General features: G+C 43.5%; 1 protein-coding gene across 1 annotated transcript in view; it reads right to left on the reverse strand.

Moving 5' to 3' along the window:
• LOC144686980 (voltage-gated delayed rectifier potassium channel KCNH8-like) overlaps positions 1 to 27430 on the reverse strand; it is an 801058-nt gene that overhangs the window by 511703 nt on the left and 261925 nt on the right. Inside the window, exon 2 of the mRNA XM_078552818.1 lies at positions 2731 to 2964. Coding sequence (XP_078408944.1) covers positions 2731 to 2964 — 234 coding nt within the window. The remainder of the gene's footprint in view (positions 1 to 2730; positions 2965 to 27430) is intronic.

Raw genomic sequence — 27430 nt, forward strand, 5'->3', positions numbered from 1 at the left:
CTGGAAAATGGATTAGAACACAGTGTTCAGTGGGGTTAACTGATGGGCACATATTTGATCTTGGATCAGTATGAGAGGCATTTTCTTTTAAAATAAACACAAGCTAATTCGCCAACCCTGAAATTCCACACCAGTTTCAGCATTTCCTTTTGTATAGCAAGTAATTTTCCCAAATAGCTAACTGTGGCAAAAGCCAGTTCTGTCATTTTTTTCACCACAAATCATCTCCCCCACCCCCGGAATTCTCTAATAAATTTAACCGTTTCTGCATTTATTTACTGTGTTCCCATCTAGGTAATTGACATATCAGAAAATGACAGCCAGTGGTTCTGCAGACCAAGTTTCCTGAATGTGCACTCAAAGTGCACTTGGAATAAATTAGAATCGGTAATACAAATAGGCTGTTCTCTTGATTAGCTGAGATCAGCAGGAGTGAGCAGTTTCCGATCTTGAAAACTTTCCCCAAGATTCAAGATGCGATAGGTAGCACCTATGTTGTTTTCAGATCTCATTCAGTTGTCCCACTCAGTAGAAAGAGCTTCTTCCACTCCCTAAATACACAAATCAATGCCAACATACATTAGGTGAGATTTGCTGGAATTACGAATGATGCATTCATCCATCAGAATTCTTCCCTCGCAGAGTTCCTCAAGGAAGTAAGTCATGGCAATGGTTGGTTTGTGAGTGGCGACATGCACCCCCTATTCCCATGGACAAACAGCAGCAGAGGTTTGCTCCAGGGAAAATCTCTTTAACAGACCATCGATCAAAAGGACAATTGAGATCATATAAGGGATATTTTTGCTGCCTTGTGTACTGCCCTGCAATATGCTCCATCCAGCTGACTGCAGCCCGCTGTGTCCTGCACTTCCCCATTCAGAAAGACATGGGTGTGGACATTGCTGAGGAGGTGGCTCGAGCTGCTTTTGAAACAGGGCTACAAGGCAGAGATTGTCAAAATAACAGTTACTCAGAGATTGTTCAGTAACTGTTCAAAGGGACATGGGGGCATAACCAATGATTGAAGCTTTCTCTTCTGTTTAAAACAGTCACCACTCCTCTTGATTTTTCCACCTCCAAAGGATTAATCCTTCAATCCAGTGACCAACTTAGAGCCTTAAAATACACCAGGCCTCTTTACCACTAAGTAACCATATCAATAATAATCATCTGATTGAATATATCAGCATGAAATAAATGCACACTTTTCTGTCTGGCGGCTGACTAAAACATGGCATGCAGGAACAAATATGAAGCGCAGGATTTTGCTGCTGTCAACTGTCATCTCTCCAATCAGGTTAGTGCACCCACTGGCTGCCGCTTCAGGCTGAGCCAAAGAAGTACAAATCCCTGAAATGCTGCTCTATCCGAGCTCCACTTTCTCATCACGCCCCTCAGCTCACAATATGATCTGTATCAAAAATCACCCTCTTCCAGCTCTCAAATACTTTCCATCCCTGTCCTTATCTCTTGCTCTGTATTGCTACATTGCAGTTCAATGCTGTTATCCCCTCCAGATTCTATTTCTCTGCACACTTTTCTTGCCAGCTTTCTTGATTTGACTTCAATTCATATAAGGATGCTGCAGCCTACATTCTGAGCTGTACATTCAGCACCTCTGTACTCAGCTGGCTCTAGCTAACAAACTTCTTTAAATCCATCCTCGTGTTGTCTTACCCAATCTCAGCCATCTCCTGCACTCATATTCCCTCCGTGACCTGCTTCTCCTGCATTGGTTGACTCCTTGTTTACAGTTACCCCCCTCCACCATTGGCAGCTGTTTGTTCAGACACCATGACCCCCACCTTCTGCAACTCCCTCCCTTAACACATCTGCTTTGTCATCTTTTCTTCTACTTTCAAAACCATCTTAACGATACTTCTTCCCACAGTGATGTCAATAACTTAACCCTTCTCTTCTTCTTATCCTTTTTTTCCCAATCCATTGCAAAGCACTCTGAGAAGCCATTCTGTTACACAAACTGCCCCAAAGAAATGTAAGTTGATGACACAGTGGTTGAAATTCTGGGCAGTTGATACATATGATACCAACAACAACAAAAAAAATCAGTGAATTAATGCACAGCTTGAGAAGAATGAAACCGGAACAATCAACTTGAAGGCTTTGGCATAACCCAATGGGAACTCTTACGTCCTATTGGGATTTTTCATCCAAAATGCTAAATATTTCATTCTTCAAGTTTCCGGATAAGATGCAGGAGGGTCGGATATGGCAGGTTTTAGATATTCCACAAAGGCATTGAAACCAGAATAGGGTCATTCCCAGAAGGAAAAAACAGTAAAAGTTGGGAAATAAGAATACTGGTCTAAACTGGTCTTGTATACCTTAAATTGGAATACCTGTAAAAACTGGGAAATAAGAGCACTGGTCCGAACTGTTATTTTCCTTCCGGGTTGTAATGGCGATGGAGGATCAGGGCAGGTGGAGCAGGGGATTGTGAAGCTAAATAGGTTAACAAGGCCCTGATATTAAAATCGCCAGAGCCTCCATGCCCAGGCCTTGACAATTCTTTAGTAGGTTTCGATCTCCCCTGCATCCCCCTGTTAATATCAGGACCATTATGTCAGTGAGGAATGACATGTAGCACAGGTGACAACTGGGTGGAGAAGGGGTAAAGAGCAAAAAGGCAACTGGGAGAAAGAAAAGAAGTGTATTTTAAAATACAAAGTAGTAAGCTTTGTGAAAAAGAATTTAATTTAGTTGACTCACCACTCTTCTTATAGAAGATCAGTTCAGTCTTGAACTCGCGCTTCTCATCCAGTGCTTTTTGGATCTGGATTTTCATGGCTTCATTGGTTTCTACTCCATAGAGAAACTTACAGGCACAGCTCTTCTGCATGAGTTCAGCTCGGGCATAGCCAGTCAGTTCGCAGAATCCATCCGAGCAGTACACTATTGGATACACGTTCAATACCTGAGCATTTCCCAGAACAAAGTTGCTGTCTGTTGAATTGAAAAAGATATATTGATTTGACTTGTTTTTTCAAGATAATTAAAATGTTCAAGGAAAATAACTCACAGAAATATTAAATGTGAAGAATATCATAAAAACAGAACCCAGCATTGTGGTTAACTCTGAGCTGCCTGATGAAATGGCCTAGCAGGCCACTCAGTTGTACTAGACTACTATAAAAATGTATAAAATTAAAACCAGAAAGATTGTTTGACATTGACCTAAACATTGGATTTGGATATAACAAAGGCACCCCCAGCCCAGTCAACCCTGCAAAACCCTCTTCACTAACATTTGGGCAGCTGTGCCAAAATTGGGAGGGCTGTCCCAAGGATTAGTCAAGCAGCAATCTGACATAGGCATATTCAAAGAACCATACCTTACAGCCAATGTTCAAAATGCCTCCATCACCAGGCCTGTATATGTCCTGTCCTGCCATCAGTCAGGAGAGAGTGACCTTGGGAATCTGCAACATTGTCTCCATTTCCAATAAAGTCTCAAAGCATCAGGTCGAACTTGGGTAAGGGAACCTCACTTACTGCCCTCCCTCCGCTGATGATTCAGTACTCCTCTATATCAAACACCACTTAGTAGAACCACTGAGAGTGTACTCTAGTTGGGGTACTTCAGGATTAATCACCAAGAGGGCCCCAGTTTGTGCCAGGCTGGGCCTGCGTCAGGTGGTGAGAGAACCAACATGAAGGAAGAACATACTTAACATCATCCTTACCAATCTACATGTCGCAGGCGCACCTGTCCATGACAGTATTGGTAGGAGTAAACACCACACAACTCCTTGGGGAGACAAAGTCTCGTCTTAACACTGTGAAGACGCCCTCCACTATCACTGTGCCAAATAATTGAGAATGATAATTCAGGACAAATACAGTAGTTCAAAACTGGTGATCCACAAGGCACTGTGGGACATCAGTAGCAGCAGAATTTACTCCATCACAATCTGTAACCTTGTGGCACACTCCTGCAGTCCCCATCATCACAGAAGCCAGTCTTCAGCCAATTCCAAACAGTCCATGTGATATCATGGAACGGCTGAGGGCACTGGATTAAGTAAAGACAATGGGTCTGGACAACATCCCAGCTGTGGTGGCAAAGGCCGCAGACTTGTCCACTAGAAGTGGCCACAGCTCTAGCCAAGTTGTACCCAACAAAGTATGCAATTGCCAAGGTATGTCCTGTCACAAAAAGAACAAATCCAACCCGGCCAATTACTGCCCCTTCAGTCTACTCTCGATCATCAGCAAAGTGATGGAAGGTGTCATCAACAGTGCAATCAAGTGCAATTACTCATCAGCCTGCTCACCAATGCTCAGTTTGGGTTCTGCCAAGGCCATTTGGCTCTTAAGCTCATTACAGCCCTGGTCCAAACATGGCCGAAGGGCTGAATTCCGGCAGTGAGGTGAGAGTGACTGCCCTTGACATCAAGACAGCATTTGACCACATGTGGCATCAAGAAACCCAAGTAAAACTGAGTCAATGGGAATCAGAGAGAAAACTCTCCACTAGATAGGCATATCAAGCACAAAGGGAGATGGTTGTGGTTGTTGGAGACCAATCATATCACCCCCAGGACATTGTTGCAGGCATTCCTCAGGGTAGTGTCCTAGGTCCAACCATCTTCAGCTGTTTCAACAATGACCTTTCTTCCATCTTAAGGTTAAATGTGGGGAAGTTTGTTGGTGATTGCACAGTGTTCAGTTCCATTTGCAATTTCTCAAATACTGAATAAGTTGCACCCAAATACAGCAAGACCTGAACAATGTTCAGGTTTGGGCTGCTATGTGACAGAGTATTCGTACCACACAAGTGTTAGGCCGTGACCATCTCCAACAAGTGAGAGAGTCTAACCACCTCCTCTTGACATTCAACAGCATTACCATTGTCAAGTCCTTTACCATCTATTGCCTGGGTATCACCATTCACCACATACTTAATTTACCAGCCACATGAACACTGTCAGAGACTGTCTATTCTGCAAGGTGTAACTCACCTCTCAAGTGTGATGAATACTCTTGACTGTGTTCAGCTTCAACAACACTCAAGAATCTCAATATCAGCCAGGACAAATCGCCCATTTGGTTGACACCCCATACACCATGTTCAACATTCACACCCTCCACCACTGGCACAAAGCGGCAGCAATCTGTACCACTGACAAGATGCACTGCAACAAGCTGCCAATGCATCTTTGCCAGTACCTTCCAAACTTGAGAGATCTGGCACTCGGAAGGCCAAAGACAACAGGTGCACGGGAACACCAACACCTCCAAGTTCCCTGCAAAATCATATACTATGCTGATTGGAAGCCCGTCATTGGCGTTGCTGAAAGGTCATCAATCTGAGATATTAACTCTGTTTCTCTCTAAACAGATGTCACCTGATTTGCTGAATATTTCCAGAAATTTTTGTTTTTATTAAAGAAAGAAGTATTGCTTGATTTAGTGATCGGAAATGAATGAGACAAATAACTGATGAGAGGAAACAGACAGGGCAGAAGATTTAGTAAACGGAACAAAAGGTTGGTAGCGAGAAGTAGCACAAAGGTGCAGCTTTTCTTTGCATTTAGCATTTAACTAAACTGTAATAGTAACTTATAGTTTCTTTCTGTGTTTGTCAGTGAAAAACAAACTCCCCTCCTGAGAGGCCGCTGCATAGTTAATTAGGTAGCTAGTTAGAACTGGTTCCCTAGCCAGCAGTAGCTCTTTCAGGTCACTGGAAACTGAGCCAGTGTAAATACAGGACCTTTAGCAGACTCACAACGCAATTAGTTTGAAGATGCATCTTTGTCTGAGCAAAGCGAGGTCAAGTGTTTAACTTGGGGAATTTGGTGCAGTTAAAAGAATTTGGTCTTTTACAAAAAAGGAATGGTCCGAGAGAGGAAGCCGAGGACAGCGAGATCTGATAGCTGAAGCCCAGAAGCATTAAATAGGTGAGCAGGTAGGTGATTGGTGTGTTTTAAGTTTTTATTTCTCTCTCTAACCTAGGGCAGTAGTTTTAACTGTTACCAGGAATATATTAGTAGTTCATTAAATTGGATTAAACTCAATGGAAAACCATTGGGCAGCATTTTCCCGTTGGCGAGCAGGGGGCGGGGCCCGCTCGCCAACACGTAAAATGATGTGCAGTGACATCGGGCGGGTGTCCCGATGTCACGGTGTGTCATTCAGATATTCAGGTCGGCGGGCACACAGCCGACTTGGCTGCACGCAAGCCAAACTGTCTTAAGGCCTGTTAAAAAGTAATTAAATTAATTAACTGAGCTGCTCATCCAACCTTAAGGTTGGTGGGCAGGCAAAGAGCCCAGGCACCCTTTGCATTTTTCATGAAACATCATCCACGAGCGGGATGAGGTTTCATGAAGGATTTATAGATCAAATAAAAATTTTTGAAATAAATAATGGACATGTCCCAGCCCATGTGACAGTTTCACATGAGGGGACATGTCCTTAAATTTTTTTCCCACCTTCATTCAAATTTCCATAACTTAAACAAATCTCCTTGAGGCTCCTCCGTGCTTCAGGGAGATCTCTGCGCTCTTTCACACGCATGCACAAAAGAGCACAGGGAACCACTCAGGGAATCCTCCCCCGCGCGCACAGGAAGTGCTCAGTGCTTCTGGGCACGTGTCATGATGGGCGGGCCTTAATTGGCCTGCCTGTGTAAAATGGCAGCGTGGACCCCGATCGGGTTCGCGCCCGCCCCCGCACGCCTCCGCATGCCCCACACAACCCCCACAACGGGGGGAAATTTCTGGCCATTGACTAATATTTCTAAACTTGAAACCTAATTCATTAAATAAAACAAAATAATGATGGTAGGACAGGTTGCTGTGTTGCAACTGTAGCATACTGGAGCTGGTGGACACCTGTGTCATCCACAGTAACCATGTTGGCAGCAAATGTCTGCAGCTCGAGGAACTTCGGCTCTGAGTGATGAGCTGGAGTCCAAGCTTCGGATTCTGCAATGCATCAGGGAGTCAGAAAGTTATCTCGACACCTTGTTCCAGGAGGCAGGTACACCTCTTAGGCTAGGCACTTCTGATTTGATTTGTGATCAAAGAGAGGAGGGTGTGGCTGTAAGTAAGGCAGGTATGGGAATCTGGAAAGTAAAAATGGAGGAGTCTCAGCCCCTGCATTTGTCTCCAACAGGTTCAGAGTTCTTGTAGCTTGTGCAGGAGAGCAGGGACTGCAGAGAGAATGACCAAACTGACCAGGCCACCATGGTGCAGAGGGCCATTCAAGTCGGGGTAACAAAAAGGAATGTAGTTGTAGTAGGGGACAGTACGATTAGGGGGATAGACACTGTTCTCTATAGCTGAGACCATGAGTCCTGAAGGCTGTGTTGCCTGTCTGGTACCAGGATTAAGAATATCTTTACAGGGCTGGAGAGGGAGTTGGAGTGGGAGTGTAAGAATCCAGTTGTTGTGGTTCACCTGGCTACCAATGACATAGGTAGAACTAAGAAAGAGGCCCTGCTATGGGAGCATGAACTCTAGGGATTAAAATAAAAAGCAGAACCACTAAGGTAATAATCTCTGGATTACTGCCTGAGCCGTGAAAATTGGTATAGGGTAAATTATGTGAGAATGGTAAAAAGACAGGATCAAAGGTTCTTATTAGCAAGCAGTAACTAGCATTTTATTCCAGATTTATTAATTAATTGTATTTAAATTCCTCAGCCAACCAGTTCCCTAAAATCTGCCTGCAAGACCTCATCCCTCCTTCTACCATTGACATTGGCACTGATATGGACCTCCACCCTCCCCCTCAGAGTGCTCTGTAGCCGCTACCTGTGCAGGCAGGGGGAAGGAGGGAGAGCTGGGGCCAGCACTCTTATGCACAAAAGAGTGCTTCAGTTGTGGTTCACCTGGCTACCAATGACATAGGTAGAACTAGGAAAGAGGTCCTGTTATGGGAACATGAACATCTAGGGATTAAAATAAAAAGCAAAACCACTAAGGTAATAATCTCTGGATTATTACCTGAGCCGTGAGAAAATTGGTATAGGGTAAATTACATGAGAGAGTTGAATGCATAGCTCAAAGATGGTGTTGAGAAATGGGTTTTGATTCATAGGATACTGGCACCAGTACTGGGGAAGGAGGGAGCTGTACCTTTCAGATGACCTTCAAACCCTGGCAAATTGTATAACTAGGGCTGCAGAGAGGGCTTTAAACTAAATAGTTGTAGGGTGGGAGGGTTCACATGAGGGGAGATTTGAAAAGTTGAAGAAGAACAAGGCAATAAATGCAGGGAGACAATTCAGGAAATGATAACCAGAGTGTGAGAGGAAGGGTTAGAGCTAACAAATATGAGTGCACCAGCAAAACAGGTCAGAGTAGGGAGAAATGGTAAAAAGACAGGATCAAAGGTTCTTAATTTGAATGCACACAGTATTCATAACAAGATGGATGAATTGAGAGCACAAATAGAAATAAATGTGTATGGTATGATAGCCATTACAGAAACATGGGCCTGAATTTTGCAGTTAGCGGGCGGGCTCAGCAGGAGTGAGCGGGGGTGGTCACGGAGCCGACTGCCACCCACATTGGCATCATTTTACACAGGCGAGCCACTTAAGGCCCACCCAGCGTCAGACGTAAGCGTTGGCGCTCAGCGCTACCTGTGCAGGCAGGGGGAGGGAGGGAGAGTTAGGGCCAGCACCCTTGTGCGCGAAAGAGCGCTTCAATCTCCCTGAGGCACGGAGCTTTTGAAATAAATCAATAAATGGATCAAAAATTTAATGAAACATGTCCCCTCATGTGACTGTGTCACATGAGATGGGGCTTGTTTTTATATTTCAGAAAAAGCTTTAGGAAACCTCATCCTGCTCGTGGACAAGGTTTCCTAAAAAACGTGAAGGCCACTTGGCCTTTTCACCTGTCCACCAACCATATGGTTGGACGGGCAGCGTAAACAATGACCTTAATTACTTCCTTAATGGCCTTAATAGGCTGTTTAAATATTGGTGGGTGCGCAGCCGACTTTGGCGCGTGTCTGCCGAACGAAACATGGCAAGACAGAGCGATGATGTCGGGACTCACGCCCAACGTCATCGCGCGTCATTTTACGTGCCAGCGTGTCGGGCCTGCCCCCACACACAGACTGAAAAATTCAGGCCATGGGATAGAATTTTCAGGTCAGCATGCGGGTGTGCACCCAACTCTCTCAAGCACAAAATAGTGTGAGATGATGTCCAGCAAATGTCTGGATGTCACCCCGCACTCGTGCGATATTTCGGTTTGCGGCCGTGTGCAGAAGTCAGAAGCAATTAAGAGGGCAATTATGCCCATTAAAATTGTAATTGCCCCCAACTTTCCGTGGTCCGTGCAGCCTCACGGATGGCGGACAGGCGAATCGGCCAGGCGGCCTCTGCATTTTTCATGAAACTTCATCCAAGAGTGGGATGAGGTTTCTGTTATTAAATTGAAAAAATAAAAACCTCTGGACAGAATTTTTATCATGCATATGTTCAGGTGACACTTTTGTTTTGGTTTTAGATTCTTTATTTAATACTTTTGAAGTCTTCAGCTCCTCGAGGCAGCTCTTTGCCTTCAGGGAGCTTTCATTCCATGCTCCCCTGTGCCTGCGCTTATGCCAGCGCCTGCCCTCCTCCCGCCCCCAACACGACAGCGTGACCATTCCAATTAATGGCCAGCCAGTGTGAAATTGCGATCGGGGGCCTATCACAGTCGGTAGTCCGTTCCCTGGCCGCTCCCAGGCCCGCCGATTACGCCCGTCCACCAACCTGAAAATTCTGCCCATGGGGCCGAATAACACAGGGGTTCAGATGGCATGCTCCCCTGCCCAGAAATCATGTTGGCATGGAGCCACACTCCACACTGACCCGCCCTGCAGTAATAAAGCGCTGCAGGGCTTATTAACGAGGGCTGAATGGGACTTCTGCCCCTCACTGGGGTAGAAGTCCCGCCCTCTGGAGCTGCTGGCCAATCCGATTGGTCGACAGCTACGTCAGTCCTGGGAGCACCAGGAAGCCATCAGTGGCCACTGCCGGGACTGCTGGGGAAGAGCGGAACCCAAAGCCTTGGATCTCCGGAGCAGGTAAGTCCAAGGGCATGGGCCTGGAGGGTTTGGGTAGGTTAGGGAGAGGGCTGTGGTAGGGGAGTGGTGGGTTTAAGAGAGGGAGGGGGTAGGAAGGAGAGAAGGTGTTCAACCTAAGGGGGGCCACCTTGCGATTGGCAAAGAGCAGCCCCCGAAGAGCAACACCTCCCTTTCCTTCCTGCCCTTTAAAAATTTAAGTTCAAAAATCAGGCTTCCCGCTCCCACCCTGCTGCCCACACCAAAGGTTTTAAAACATGGGCAGCATATTATCAGGCTCAATTAACTTATTAACAAGCCTAATTGACCCTTACTTGCTTATTTAAATGTGGTGGGCAGGCTGCAGATTTCAGCTCCCACCCTTCAAGCATATTATGGTTGTGAGCTTTGGGGTGGGCACAAGGTGTTGGGATGGGTGCCCACCCCATTTTACATGCCCCTTCCCACCTCCCACGGGAAACACGTCTGCCAGGGGCACATAAAATTCAGCCCATGGTTGCAAAGTGACCACGGCTGGGACCTGAATATTCAACGATATTGGATATTTTGGAAGGACAGGAAGAAAGGAAAAGGTGAGTTAGCTCTGTTAATAATGGATGAGATCAGTACACTAGTGAGAAATGATCTTGGTTTGGAGGATCAAGGTGAATGGGTGGAGATGCAAAATAGTAAAGAGAAATCACTGGTGGGAGTAGTTTATGCTGCCCTGTAGGACAGAGTATAAATCAAGAAATAACGGGGCTTGGAAGAAAGGTACTGCAGTAATCTTGGGAGATTTTAATTTTTGTATAGATTGTTTGAATCAAATTGGCAAAGGTAGGCTGGAGAATGAACTCAATGTACTTTTGACAGTTTCTTAGAAAAATATGTTCTAGAACCAACCAGGGAACAGGCTATTCACTGAGGAAAATCTCTGGAGAGTGGCAACAATATTAAAATTTGGCTGTAAACAACATTTTTTCTTTCAAATATCCTATTGATAGTTTTGGAACAGCTACAGTCTGTATGAGAGAACACTCCCAAGGAAGTAATTTTGTAAATGGCCCCAAATTCTGCCTGTACAAAAACTGCTAAAATAATTTTTAAAAGCTCCTCATTTTAGTTTTGGAAATGTTTAAAAAGTTGGTTAAATGAAAGCTAAACAGTTTCTACAAGATATTAATCTAAAAATATTAGCATTAGGTGGTAAACTGACTTTGATTACACCCTCTGAAATTCTCTTTCATTCTTGCTTCAGACCTGGTTTACTATGGGAGAAACCCGTTAATGTAATGAACAGCGCAAGTTCCTTTCTGAAGCTGTAATTCACTGATTTGGGTGCTGCATGTACAGTAGAATCACATTTACTCATTATCATTGTATAGGGAACTTGGGACATTCTGTACATCTCAAAGAAAGGCACTACTATCATTTTGTGGTAACTAATATGCCACTGAAAAGAGCATCATTAACCCATTCAGTAAATCTCATTCAACCTTCATATCACTCTCCTTGCTTAAACAATTGTGTAATTGGTTCCAATTAACTTCAAGTGTTGGAATCATATGCTATGTTAACAAATACAATTATAGATTCAAATACAAAGAAATTAAATAATTAGCTATTTTGGCAGCAATAGAGGAGAACACAAGTGTGTATAATGAATTGCACCATACTATGATTTATCATGAAAATATAATAATTTTCATAATATTATTGTAATTTATTGTAAAGGTAGGTTAATAGTGGGTAGTAACAGTTTCTCTGTGTGTAGGTATTTGTGTGTGGGTTTTAATTGAATTACAGACAGCTGGTCTGGGTGCTTTAGGGAAACTAGGTTTGAAAGGCTAAATACTTAAATATGGCTGAAGTTTTAGAATGTGAGGTTAGATAAACCAGAGTTGTTAATTTCAAAGATATGGTAAGGTGTTACACCTAGCCAACAGAGAAGCTAAGCTAAACAGTGTTTATTTTTCCCAAAGATTACTGATAATATGAGTACTATGAAAGATTTATATTATGAAAAAAGTAAAGTTGCAAAGACAAATTGGAACAATGGGATTCACATTAAAAAGGGAAAAACATGTATAAAGGAGATGGGATTATGTGTAAGGAAGAAGACATGCTAGGATCCAACAAGTTCGAAAAGCCTCCACCCTCTAAGTACCAAGCTGCTGTCTCTAGGAACCGAAACTAAGAGAATTCATTTTAAACATCACTGTCCAGGGTATTGTGTGCTTTGCCGGGGTCTATTGAAATCTATGCTGTTTTACTGTTGCCTTAACGGAGCTGTAACTGGGAGCTAGATTAATTAGGGGAGCTGGGAGTTATCATAGTAGTAATCTATAACCTATGTGTGTGCTTAAAACCATTTCTTTTATTAAGAAATGTTTAATTTAGTTTTGTAAAAAAACATCTAAGACTCAATGGTCTTATTACTACTGAATTCAAGGCATGCATCTCAAAATAAAAATACAAATTGCAAAACAGTTGTGGCAGCCGTTTCAAGTTTCTCTCTGGGATTTGAGCAACTCAGCATTTACCATCCACTGTGCCATAAACAGATTTCAGCAACAAACAAAGCACACAGACAAACCATTTTACGACAAGTTGGCACTGACTAGCGTGTTAAAATATATCAATGAGCCACAATTAAATTTAGCAACATCTTGTGTTAAACCCCATCAGTAAAATCATACATGCATCATTCTGCCAATAATAACTCATCTAAAGTTTGCTCCCAACATTTTCCCTACATTGGCAGCATTATACATTGCCTTAGTCTAGCCCCATTCATCATCCTCTATAGTCAATGCCAATAATTTACTAAAAGAAAATAAACTCAAGGGTAATAACTGCATTTCCTCATGATGATAATTTGCAAAATATATTCACATTTACATTATCTGCTTTGTATATAGAGATATACACTAGATACTTTGTTTCTATCATGAGGGCCTGTTCGTTGATGATTTTACAATTCCTCACATATTGAAACAGATCATTCCTGCATGCAGCATGGCCTGGGAAACATCTAGGCTTGGGTTGATGCTTGACATAATTGTAATTTGCCACTTAAGTGCTAGACAATAATCATCTCCAATGAGAGAGCTAACCATCTTCCCATGATATTCAGTGGCATTACCACAGTGAGTTCACCCATCATCAAGATCCTGGGGTTAACCACTGACCAAAAACTAAACAGGAAGACCCAAATAAATGACTTGGCTAGTAGAGCAGGTCAAAGGTTGAGCATTCTGTGGTGTGTTGCTCACCATCTGACTTCATAAAGCCTTTCCATCACCTACAAGGCACAAGTCAAGAACATGATTGAATACTTCCCACTTACTTGGACAGGTGCAACTACAACAACAGTCAATAAGTTCCACACTGTTGAGGACAAAGCAGTCCACTTGATTGAAACCTCATTCACTAGCCTAAACTTCCACCTGATCCATGTGGAATCAGAGAACCACATCTTCTACCAGGTGTGGAGCAGTATGTACAGGGAGCATTGGTTAGAAAATTGTGGGCTCGCAACCACTGACATTTTTAACCATTCATTTGAAAGAATGGCAAATAAGGAAGTACAGGCCCACGATTTCCTGATCAGTGCTTCCTATGAATGTCATTCTGTAACAGAAGCACCCAAAGTTGGTTTTTATATTTAAAACAGTCCATATCCAAATGCAGCAAGACCTGGACAATATTCAGGCTTGGGCTGACAAATGGCAAGCAACATTCGTGCCACACAAGTGCCAGGCAATGACCATCTCCAACAAGAGAGAATCTAACCATATCCCTTTGACATTCAATGGCATTATCGTCACTGAATACCCCACTAGCAACATCCTGGGGGTTACCATTGACCAGAAACTGAACTGGACTAGCCAGATAAATACTGTGGCTACGAGAGCAGGTTAGAGGCTAGAAATTGTGTGACAAGTAACTCATCTCCTGACTCCCCAAAGCCTGTCCACCATCTACAAGGCACAAGTCAGGAGTGTGATGGAATACTCCCACTCACCTGGATGAGTGCAGCTTCTGCAATGCTTAAGAAGCTGGACACCATCCAGGACAAAGCAGCCCGCTTGATTGGCACCCGATCCACAAACATTCACTTCCTTCACCACCGACACACAGTGGCAGCAGTGTGCACCATCAACAAAATGCACTGCAGGAACTCACCAAACCTCCTTAGACAGCACCTCCCAAACCCATGACCACTACCATCTAGAAGGACAAGGACAGCAGACACATTAGAATGCCACCATCTGGAAGTTCCCCTCCAAGCCACACACCATCCTGACGTGGAAATATATCACCCTTCCTTCACTGTCACTCAGTCAAAATCTTGGAAATCCCTCCCTAACAGCACTGTGGGTGTACCTACACCACATGGACTACAGCGGTTCAAGAAGGCAGCTCATCACCACCTTCTTAAGGGCAATTGGAGATGGGCAATAAATGGGCCCAACCAGTGACACCCTTATCTCATGAATGAACAAAAAAGGCAATTGAATAATTCAATCCTTCTATCATAACGTTGCTCATTGTCTTCAGAAGATGAGTAGAGAAAACACATTGGGCAAAAAAGAACCAGGGCCCTCATTTACATTTAAAACAATAGAATATAAATCAGAGGTTGGTAGTAACCAAACAGTTCAGTGCTCTGAACAGATTACACCTTTAAAATTGCATTCAGCTCAAGTGTGGGATGTAGTGCAGAGAAGTTGCAGGCTGCTCCTACAGTTTGGAATCAGAGTGGGCTTAGAAGGTAGAAAGGTTTATGTCTGAGGTGATTTTGTGGAGCTATACAAGATTGTTAAGGGTATGGACAAAGTAAATCTGGAATAGTATTTTAAGTTAAATTGTGATAATACAAAAAAGGTATTAGAAAATTCATTTTGGACTGATACCAGGAAGTTCTTCACAAATCTATGGGCCCTGATAATATTCCAGCAATCGTACTGAAAACTTGGTGCTCCAGAACTTGCTGCACCCCTAGTCAAGCTGTTCCCATACAGCTACAATGCTACTCAGCTGTGTGGAAAATTGCCCAGGTATGTCCTGTACATAAAAAGCAGGACAAAATTAATTCGCCCAATTATCGCCCCATCAGTCTACTCTCCATCATCAGTAAAGTAATGGAAGGGGTCATCAACAGTGCTATCAAGCAGCACTTGCTTAGCAATAACCTGCTCACTGATGCTCAGTTTGGGTTCCGCCAGGGCCACTCGGCTCCTGACCTCATTACAGCTTTGGTTCAAACATGGACAAAAGAGCTGAACTCCTGAGGTGAGGTGAGAGTGACTGCCCCTGACATCAAGGTAGCATTTGACCAAGTGTGGCATCAAGAAGCCCTAGCAAAATTGGAGTCAATGGGAATCAGGGGAAAACTCTCCGATGGTTGGAGTCATACCTAGCACAAAGGAAGATGGTTGTGGTTGTTGGAGGTCAGTTATCTCAGCTCCAGAACATCACTGCAGGAGTTCCTCAGGGCAGTGTCCTTGGCCCAACCATCTTCAGCTGCTTCATCAATGACCTTCCTTCCATCATAAAATCAGATGTGGGGATGTTCACTGATGATTGCACAATGTTCAGCACCAATCATGACTCCTCAGATACTGAAGCAGTCCATGTCCAAATGCAGCAAAACCTGGACAATATCCAGGCCTGGGCTGACAAGTGGCAAGTAACATTCGCGTCACAAGTGTCAGGCAATGGCCATCTCCGACAAGAGAGAATCTAACCATCGCCTCTTCAATGGCATTACTGTCACTGAATCCCCCACTATCAACATCCTGGGGGGTTACCATTGACCATAAACTGAACTGGACTAGCCATATAAATTCTGTGGCTACAAGAGCAGGTCAGAGGCTAGAAATTGTGCGACAAGTAACTCACCTCCTGACTCCCCAAAGCCTGTCCATTATCTACAAGGCGCAAGTCAGGAGTGTGATGGAATACTCCCCACTTGCCTGGATGAGTGCAGCTCCCGCAACACTCAAGACACTGTCCAGGACAAAGCAGCCTGGTTGATTGGCACCACATCTACAAAATTCACTCCCTCCACCACCGACGCACAGTAGCAGCAGTGTGTACCATCTACAAAACGCACTGCAGGAACTCACCAAGGCTCTTTCGACAGCACCTTCCAAACCCATGACCACTACCATCTAGAAGGACAAGGGCAGCAGATCGATGGGGACACCACCACCTGGAAGTTCCCCTCCAAGTCACTCACCATCCTGATTTGGAAATATACCACCGTTCATTCACCATCGCTGGGTCAAAATCCTGGGACTTCCTTCCTAACAGCACTGTGAGTGTACCTACACCACATGGACTGCAGCGGTTCAAGAAGACAGCTCACCACCGCCTTCTCAAGGGCAACTTGTGATGGGCAATAAATGCTGGCCCAGCCAGCAAAGTCCACATCCCATGAATTAATTTTTAAAAAATCAGAGCTGAAGTCAAACCCCTGCAACCAGTTAATAAATGAGTAGAAGCTCTAAATAGGAAGGGATTACCTTGCTGGATGAATGAACTGAGAAGAATCAAAAAAACCTTTCTCATCCGTAATTATCTTGTGAACTCATTGGCTTCAGGCCTAAATTCAGGGCTGTTTTTTGAGATGCCCTTTCTTTGAAACTAGCAGTGTTTGTAGTTTTTTGGATTGGCATGCACCAGGATGTTAAAGTGGCAATTAGATCAATCTCCTTGTACTCCAGTGAATTTGTGCATTCAATGAATTGAGATTAATTAAATAAATTTCTGAGAAGGAACTTGATTAAATGAATTGAACTAATTGTAATACTCCTTACTGACCTACTGTTATATTTTCTTTTCCCAAATAAACAACGTTAATTTATTTGGTTTGTCCTAAATTTTTACATGAACTGGCTTATTTTTAACAATCCAAATTTGAGCAACGTGCTCAAAAAAAGCTGGTGGTTTTTATATTCAATAATTCTCCCTCCTTATGAAGACATTGACCGATGTTGGGCACAGTTTCATTGGCCTAAACTGCCCCAATATCTTACTGAAGTGGTAATTCTTCCATCTATGAGCCCAGGGAGGAAGTGAGTGGAGTGGACCTGCCGGAGAGCGGAAGGAGTGGTGGGAGATATAGCCAGGCCCTGGAGCAGACCTGTGGGAGATATAGCCAGGCCCTGGAGCAGACCTGTGGGAGATATAGCTAGGCCCTGGAGCAGATCTGTGGGAGATATAGCTAGGCCCTGGAGCAGACCTGTGGGAGATATAGCTAGGCCCTGGAGCAGATCTGTGGGAGATATAGCTAGGCCCTGGAGCAGACCTGCGGGAGATATAGCTAGGCCCTGGAGCAGACCTGTGGGAGATATAGCTAGGCCCTGGAGCAGACCTGTGGGAGATATAGCCAGGCCCTGGAGCAGACCTGCGGGAGATATAGCCAGGCCCTGGAGCAGACCTGTGGGAGATATAGCTAGGCCCTGGAGCAGACCTGTGGGAGATATAGCCAGGCCCTGGAGCAGATCTGTGGGAGATATAGCTAGGCCCTGGAGCAGATCTGTGGGAGATATAGCTAGGCCCTGGAGCAGACCTGTGGGAGATATAGCTAGGCCCTGGAGCAGACCTGTGGGAGATATAGCTAGGCCCTGGAGCAGATCTGTGGGAGATATAGCTAGGCCCTGGAGCAGACCTGCGGGAGATATAGCTAGGCCCTGGAGCAGACCTGTGGGAGATATAGCTAGGCCCTGGAGCAGACCTGTGGGAGATATAGCTAGGCCCTGGAGCAGACCTGTGGGAGATATAGCCAGGCCCTGGAGCAGACCTGCGGGAGATATAGCCAGGCCCTGGAGCAGACCTGTGGGAGATATAGCTAGGCCCTGGAGCAGACCTGTGGGAGATATAGCTAGGCCCTGGAGCAGACCTGTGGGAGATATAGCTAGGCCCTGGAGCAGACCTGCGGGAGATATAGCCAGGCCCTGGAGCAGACCTGCGGGAGATATAGCTAGGCCCTGGAGCAGACCTGTGGGAGATATAGCTAGGCCCTGGAGCAGACCTGCGGGAGACCGAGAGGAGCAGCAGGAGATAAAGGATCCCATGACCTATAGGTGTGGCCAAACAGGTTGAGCTGGAACTTCAAAATCAACAAAAAAAATCAAGAGGTGATATAACAGGTAGGCGACTGGCTGATGTGTAATGCAGTTTTATTTTTGCTCTTTAAGCAAGGGACACATCCTAAGCCATGTGGAAACTCCAGGATACTTCTCATTTCCTGGACAACCAACATATGCAGGGAGTTTCATCAGCTAGAGGAGCTTGGGCTCCTGGTTTTGGAGCTTGAACAACAATTAGCATCACTGCAGTGCATCCGCGAGGTTGAAAGCTATGTGGATAGCACGTTTCTGGATGTGGTCACCTCACAGATTAGGAATATGCAAGCAGAGAGAGAATTGGTGACCACCAGACAATCAAGGAGGACCAGGCAGTGCAGGAGTCCCCTGAGTGTATCTTGCTCTTCAACTGGTATTCAGCTCTGAACACCAGGGAGTGTAATAGTTCATAGTTCATCTGGGGAGGACAGCCAGAGCATCATGGTTAGCTCAGCTGTAGAAATGGGGTGGGGGGTGTGGGGGGGGGTTGTTGCAGGAGGGAGATTGGGAAAACAATACTGATAGAGGGGATTCTATAGTTGGAGGAACAAACAGGTATTTCTGAAGCTGCAGATATGATTCAAGGATGGTCAGGGATGTCAGTGAACAGCTACAGAGCACTCTGAGGGGGAGGGTGGAGGTCCATATCAGTACCAATGTCAATTGTAGAAGGAGGGATGAGGTCTTGCAGGGAGATTTTAGGGAGCTGGTTAGCTGAGGAATTTAAATACAATTAATTAATAAAACTGGAATAAAATTTTAGTTACTGCTTGCTAATAATGATCATGAAACTAGTTGTTATAGAACTGCACATTGTTCACTCATGTCCTTCAGGGAAAGAAATCTGCTGTCTTTACCTGGTCTGGCCTACAGTTGACTCCAGATCCACAGCAACATAATTGACTCTTAACTGCTTAAAGGCCTAGCAAGCCACTCAGTTGTATCAAACCGCTGCAGGAAAGTTAAATAAGAAAAAAACAGATGGACTACCTGCCATCGCACCAGGCACTGGAAATAATAATGGAACCTTCTCCAGTTAAACCTGCAAAGTCCTCCCCACTAACATCTGTGGCAAAATTGAGAGAGATGTCCCACAGATTAGTCAAGCAACAGCCTGGCTAACATAGTCATGGTGCCCCTCAAGCTGTAACCTTTAGTGACAGGCTAGCGACCTGTTCCAGCAAAAACTAGCTTTGAAAACAGACATAAATCTGTGTGCTTTGTCTGCTTCGTGCATTACCAAGATATGGGGAGAGAGGAAGAAGTCTTATTGGATCAGCTCAAACGTGGGTAAGGAAACCTCATGCTAATTACCACCTGCTACCTTACCTCGGCTCAAGAATCAGTGCTCCTCCATTTGGAACCACTTGAAAGAAGCACTGAGCGTGGCAAGGGCACAGAATATACTCTGGGTAGAGGCCTTCAATGTCCATCACTAAGAGTTGCTCAGTAGCACCACTACTGACTGAGCTGGCTGAGTTCTGAAGGACATTTCCGGCAGAACGGGCCGGGGACAGGCAGTGAGAGAATTAACAAAAGGGAAAAACCAATATGAAATCATCCTCACCAATCTACATGTTGCAGATGCATCTGTCCATGACAGTTTTGGTAGGAATGACCACTGGACAGTCCTTGTAGAGACAAAGTCCTTCTTCACACTAAAGACATTCAGTCCTCCATGGAGGAGAGTCCAAAAAATCCCATCCTCAATGATGTAGCAAGTTAGTACAAAAAAACAAGGTTAAAGCATTTGCAACCATTTTTAGCCAGATGTGCCAAATGGAGGGTCTGTCTCAACCTCTTCCGAGGTCCCCACCATCTTGGATGGCAGTCTTCAGATTCATTCCACATGATATCAAGAAATGGCTGAAGGCACTGCAATAGATACACCAAAGGCTATATGCCCTGAAACCTTGCAGCTCCAGTACTGAAGACTTGTGCTCCAGAACTAGTTCAACCATCTTCAGCTGCTTCATCAATGACCTTCCCTCCAACATAAAGTCAGAAGTGGAAATGGTCGCTGATTCTTGATTGGTAGTTTCTTATCCAAAAAGGAAGGAGGCACTGCTGATCTGGTTCTGGGAATTAGGTGATTCAAGTGGATTAAGTGTCAGCTGGGGAACATTTTTAGCCATTTTGGCACAGAAGGAGACCAGCTGGCCCATCGAATCCATGACGCCTTTGTAGAGAAATCCAGTCATTCCCATTCCTCTGCTCTATCCCCATAGCCTTACAAGTTTATTTCCCTCAAGCACACATCCAACTCCTTTTGAAATTATTGATTATCTTGTCTTCCATTACACTTGTAAGCAATGGGTTTCATTACCATTCACTGTGTAAAAAGAGTTCTTCCTCACATCCTCCCTCTTGCCTAAAACCTTAAATCTGTCCACACGGTCAAGAATCAGGAGCAGGAGTAAGGCTTCATTCCCAAGAATCTGTTAATGTTGCAAATACAGTGACAGTTGAGTATATACTCTAGTTGTGATTAAGAGCAGCCGATACTGATTGGGAAAAGGTTAGAACACATACATAGAAACAAGTTACGCAGGGCCTGGAGTGCATCATCAGCCCTGGGGAGTCTTATGTTAATTTAATTAGATAAGTTTTCTTTTGAAAGTTTTATATTTGTTACAGTGCCCCTTTAAGGGGATATTAATTTGTTAATTAGTTCATTGTTTGTTCAATTAAGAGTATAATCAAGTTGCCACCTGTGCGGGGAAACTGTGCGGATGGGAAAAATAGTCTGCATTTAGGTTGTACTGGGTTTTGTGTTGAAGACAGACTGGCTCCAGCTTCTTCGTTTGTCAGATGGATGTTCACCGGATTAACAGAGCCTAACTCTGCCATTCAATAAGATCATCGCTGATCTGATTGTGGCCTCAATTCCACTTTCCTGTCCGTCCCACAAAACCCTTGGCTTCCTTGTTGACCAAAAATCTACCCAACTCAGTCTTGAATATATTCAATGAGACAGCCTCCAACTGCTTTCTGAGGAAGAGAATTCCACCAACTAACAGCCCTCTGAGAGAAAAAAAAAATCTCCTCATCTCAGTTTTAAATGGGAGACCCTTAATTTTTAAATTGTATTCCCTGGTTCTGAACTCTCCCACAAGGGTAAACATCCTCTCAGCATTCACCCTGTCCAGTCCCCTCAGGATCTTATATGTTTCAATAAGATTACCTCTCATTCTTCTAAACTCCCATGAATATAGACCTAAACTGCTCAACCTTTCCTCATAAGACAACCCCATCATTCTAGGAATCAGTTAGAGTGAACCTTCTCGGAATTGCTTCTAATGTAATTATATCGTTAAGTGAGGAGACAAAAACTGTACACAGTAATCCAGATGCAGTCTAACTAAGGCCCTGTACAGATGTACAAACACTTCCCTACTTTTATACTTGATTTCCTTTGCAATAAAAAATAAATTTAATTAGATAAGTTTTCTTTTGAAAGTTTTATATTTGTTACAGTGCCCCTTTAAGGGGATATTAATTTGTTAATTAGTTCATTGTTTGTTCAATTAAGAGTATAATCAAGTTGCCACCTGTGCGGGGAAACTGTGCGGATGGGAAAAATAGTCTGCATTTAGGTTGTACTGGGTTTTGTGTTGAAGACAGACTGGCTCCAGCTTCTTCGTTTGTCAGATGGATGTTCACCGGATTAACAGAGCCTAACTCTGCCATTCAATAAGATCATCGCTGATCTGATTGTGGCCTCAATTCCACTTTCCTGTCCGTCCCACAAAACCCTTGACTTCCTTGTTGACCAAAAATCTTCCCAGCTCAGTCTTGAATATATTCAATGACACAGCCTCCAACTGCTTCCATTTGCCTTCCTAGTCATTTGCATACTAACTTTTTGTGATTCATGTACCAGTACACCCACATTTTTACTGTAGAGTTCTGTAGTCTCTCTCCATTCAAATAATATACTGGACTCCACTAGCCTTGTACCATCAGCTAATGGGAACAATTTTTCTTTGTCTATCTTATCTGGGCCTGTCATAATTTTGTGCATCTCCATCACATCTTCCCTCAACCTCCTTTGCTCCAAGGAAAACAATCTCAACTTCTCCAACCTGACCTTGTAGCTAAATTTCCTTATCCCTGGAACCAATCTGATGAATATCCTCTGCACTCTCTCAAGAATTGCCACACCCTTCTTAAAGCGTAGTGACCAAAACTGAATGCAATACTCTATTTGTGGCCTAGCTAGAGCTTTCTAATGGTTTAGCATAACTTCTCTGCTTTTTTTTTAACTAAAAACCTCTATTTATGAAGCTCAAGAACCTGTATGCTTTGCTAACTGTTCTCTCAATATGTTCTGCTTTCTTCCAAGTTCTATGCACATTTACCTACACCACATGGACTGCAGTGGTTCAAGAAGGCAGCTTAGCACCAGGTACTCAAGGGCAATTAGGGATGGGCAATAAATGCTGGCCTAGCCAGTGACACCCACATCCCATGAATGAATTAAAAAAAAACCCAGGTCCCTCTGTCCCTGCACACTCTTTAGAACTGTGTAATTAAGTATATATTGCCTTTCCATATTCCTCCTGCCAACATGGATCATCTCACATTTCTCTGTATTAAATTCCATCAATCACTTGCCAGCTCATTCTGCGGTCTATGCCCTGTTGCAGTCAATCAGTAATGTGCTTAGTGTTTGCAATACCTCCAAGTTTGGTATCAACGGCAAATTCTGAAATTTTACTTTGTATTCTAACATCTAAATCATTTGTATATGTCAACTGGACCCTTGTGAGGGTCCATTTGGGACACTGGAAATGTTAATAATTGATAAAGATAAGGCATTGGAAAGGCTGGCTGTACTTAAAACTGATGAATCACCAGGACCAGAGGATACTGAGGGAAGTAAGGGTGGAAAAATTTGGACCATAATCTTCCAATCTTCCTTAGATATTGATGGTGCCAGAGGACTGCAAATGAGCTGCAGAGCCAGAAACTACAGGCCAATCAGGTTAACTTTAATGACTGGAAAGCTTTTAGAAATGATAATCTGGGACAAGATTCACTTGGACAAGGTTGGATTAATTAAGAAAGCCAGCATGTTTAAGGCAAATTGTGGTTAACCAACTTGATTGAGTTTTTTGATGAAAAACAGAGATGGTTGATGAGGATCAGAGATGGTTGATGAGGATAATGCAGTTGCTGTGGTATACATGGACTTCAAAAAGGTGTTTGATAAAATGCTAGATAGTAGGCTTCCCAGCAAAGTTGAGTCCCATGGAATAAAAGGGGCAGTGGTAGCATGGATACAAACTTAGCAGCAACTTGCTTCCGAATCACAAGTTTCTGCATTCAAGATCTGGTCTTGAGCATAAAAACCAAGGCTGGCACTGTCGGAGAAGCTGTTTTTTGGTTGAGATGTTAAATCCCATGGCACTATCTGGAAGAACAGCGTGGAAGTTATCCCTGGTTTCCTGACCAATATTTATCCCTCAATCAACATCGCAAAAAGCAAATTAACTGGCTATTATCACATTGCTGTTTGTGGAAATTTGCTGAGTGTAAATTAGCTGCTGCATTTCCAATATTATAACAGTAAATACATTCCCAAAAGTACTTAAATGGCTGTAAAATGCTTTGAGATATCTGGTGGTCATGAAAAGCACTATATAAATGCAAGTCTTTCTTTTGGAAGAAGGAGGCAATATAAAATAAAGGATACAATTCTAAAGTGCATGGGGGAACAGAGAAACCTCGGCCTATATGTACACAAATCGCTGAAGGTGACAGGGCAGGTTGAGCGAATGGTTAAAAGGGCATGCAGTATCCTGGGCTTTATAAATAGAAGCACAGAGTACAAAAGCAAGGATGTTACAATAAAGCTTTATAAAACACCCGTTCAGCCTCAACTGGAGTATTGTATCCAGGTTTGACATTGCACTTTAGGAGGGTCAGAAATGATTTGTGAGAATGAGTCCAGGGATGAGGGACTTAAACTATATGAATTGATTGGGAAACCTAGGAATCTTCTTAAAGAAGAGAAAGTTGAGAGGAGATTTGATAGAGTTGTTCAAAATCATGAGGGCTCTAGGCAGAGTAGGTAGGGAGAAACTATTCCTTTTAGTGGTGGGGTCAATAACCAGAGGACACAGACTGAAGATAATTGGCAAAAAAAGAACAAGGGCAACATGAAGAAAAATCTTTTTACACAACTAATGGTTAGGATCAGGAATGTGTTGCCTGAGAGTGTGGTGGAGACAGATTCAACCGTGGCTTTCAAAAGGAAATTCGAAAAGTACTTGGAGATAGAAGATTTGCAGAGCTGTGGAGAAAGTGCAGCGAGTAGGACTAGCTGAATTCCTCTTGCAGAGAACCGATGCAGACTCAATGGGCTGAGTGGCTTCCTTCTGTGCTGTAACCATTTAATAACTCTATGCTTCTATGAACTAGTTATTAAGCCACAACAGACCTCCTCTTATCTTAACTCACACAAGTTCATTTTCCAGCAAGAGTCATTGTGTAGGGCTTGCCCTACAGAGTAGAAAAAACCAAAAAAGAAAGCTCTTATCAAATGCCAGAAATACTGCAGAAAGCCTAGAGGAGAAATTAAAAAGGAAATTATGAAAACAAGAGGGCATGAAAAAGTATTGGCAAGTAAAACCCAATGATGTTTACAAATATGTAAAGAATAACAGGATAACTAAGGAAAGAGTAGCGCCAATTAGAGACTAAAAAGATAACTTATGTGGAGATTAAAGATGTGAGCGTGGTTCTCAATGAATACTTTGTGTCTGTTTTCACTAAAGAGGGGGACAAAGCATGCATTGTAATTAAGGAGGCAAAGTGTGAAATACTAGGTGGGATAAACATAATGAGGGAGGACCCATTGGGACCCCCATTTAACCCCGACGTCAGTGTCCTGCCCTTAATGTCACACAATAATTTTATTCTATCTACTAATGGTTACAATGAATATTGTTAAGATTTTTACACTTGACTGAGGGAATCTTGGACAGATTAATCAGTAGGTATGGTTTTGTGAAGTAATCAGTGGCCAGTTCCTATTCCCTAAATAAAGTAACTAAGAAGTCAAGCATTTGCAGAACACTGGCCAGCAGACTTATGCTTAGATACTTGGGACTCGGACTTAAGAACAAAATCTAGGCTGACACTCCAGTGCAGTACTCAGGGAGTGCTGCATTGTCAGAGGTGCTGTCTTTCAGATGACATGTTAAGCCAAGACCCTATCTGCCATTTCAGCTGGATATAAAAGATCCCACTTCTCCCTGGTGCCCTAACCATAAGTTATCTCTCCTATATCACTAAGACAGGTTATATGGCCATTATTTCATTGCTGTTGGTAGGAGCTTTCTGTGCGTAAAGTCACAACTACATTTTCTACATTACAAAAGTAGTCACACTTTAAAAGTCCTTCATTGGTTGTAAAGCAGGTTGAGATGTCGTGAGATGTGACCGGCACTAAATAAATATTTTTACATGATGCACAATCTCTGGAGCAAAATAGCAAATGTTTCTGAAATTGTACTTGGAGCCCTTTGAAATGTAAGCAGCAACAGAATGCTAAATGGCATAGATATTCCATAGTGTGATAGTATCTTAGGACTACCAGACTATAAGATAGAGCTCAAGTTCAGCCTTTGCAATTTGTAATTTTACTTTCAACATTTGAACATAGCTCTGGATTCATTTATATCTAAACTATCTGAATATTTGACCTTCACAGAATGGAGTTTACTTTATATTACAGGCAATGACGGCATGCTTTAGATATTCTGTTTCACTGAGCCAATGTTACATTGAAAATCACATAGTGATATTGGGAAATCACATAGAGCTTTATCAATAGACAGTGGGACACCTCTCACCTTCATCGCTTCATTGTCAAAAGGCAATGTTTTATCTGGTGTTTGTATGTGCTGTGCTGAGCTTCACACTGTGCAAAGCTGTTGCTTTCTTGCCAGTCTGTCCCATTTGTCAGGGTGCACTTCAGAGCACCAGCAAACAACACACTGAATTGCACAATGCAAGACCTTGCATGTGTTCAAATTCACAATCACAACTTTACATTCAAGAACAAAAGAAAAGCCAAGGTCCAAAAAAGCAATTTAGTTGCCTGAAATTTATGCCTTTAGCATTCTATTTCCCCTGCCCTAACTTCATTTTGTGCCAGCGACGGACACAGCCCCCAAGCCCTGGCAATCCAGTCACTGAAGCTAAGGCAACTGAATCCTATTAGCTGGCTTGGTCTGTTAGGATTTTATGGGCCTGGAAGTTTGAAAAAACTATTCTTAGCACTGTTGCCCCATTGTTTGATTAATCCTAAATCAGAACTTCAAGACTAGTTTGCACTGGCAATTTGAAGGATGTGCAGATGAACGGGAATATACATTTAACTTTGTAATATTGAAGATCTGAAGGATTGCATTAATCTCTTGCTGTAGACCTCAGCTGTTTGCACCATTTTTCTGGGGATTCTGGCGATTTCTCATCAGAGAACCCTGCAGAACCTTCAGGCATATGTAGCTTCCGGGGATTCATAGTTTGCAGCTTTATGGCTCACAAACAAGTAAAGCTTTGACACCTCTATTTTAGATGTCCCCCATTGACTGCTATCGTCCTTTCCCAAGGTAAGGAGAATATATGTACAGGCCAGCAATGCATTGAACAAAATCCATATCTCAGACAAAATGCTGGCCATTTATGTTTGTCACCAGTTATTGTTTCTAACTGAGAGACGACAAACCTCCATTAGAGCTGTCAGAACTGAAGCTGCACTATTAAATCATTTTTGTAAAAAGGAACCCATTCAGGGTTTTAAAAAGTGTAAAGCAAGAGGGTTCTGAAATTTTTCAACTATCTCCAGTCATGAGTCCTGAAGGAGAGGGGGCAAAACCCTTCAGAAGAGAATGGAGGCTTGGTAGGGCCTCTTTTGCCTTGTAAGAAGTGAAACCTCCATCTACCCCTTACAATGAAAATGATGACAAGTTGGTGGATCCATGAATAGGGACTCCCTGCACATTCAGGACCCAACACATCAGTGGAAGCTAATTGGCCCAGCCTCCACTTGGGTATATGTGTATCCCATCCCTGTGGGGAACAGGCCAGGGGACTGGCCTTTATCTCTGAAGAAAAGGGCAAATGTTTTTTTTTATTTATGTGGAAGTGGCCCACTTGCTCAGGTGAACAAGAAGGACACAGTCAGTATCTTTTTGGAGGGGAGGTGGAGTTGGGGGGTTGGGCCCCCACCTTCCCCAGGGTAGACAGGT

Source organism: Cetorhinus maximus, chromosome 11 (assembly GCF_964194155.1).
Source record: "Cetorhinus maximus chromosome 11, sCetMax3.hap1.1, whole genome shotgun sequence".
NCBI classification, from domain to species: Eukaryota; Metazoa; Chordata; class Chondrichthyes; order Lamniformes; family Cetorhinidae; genus Cetorhinus; species Cetorhinus maximus.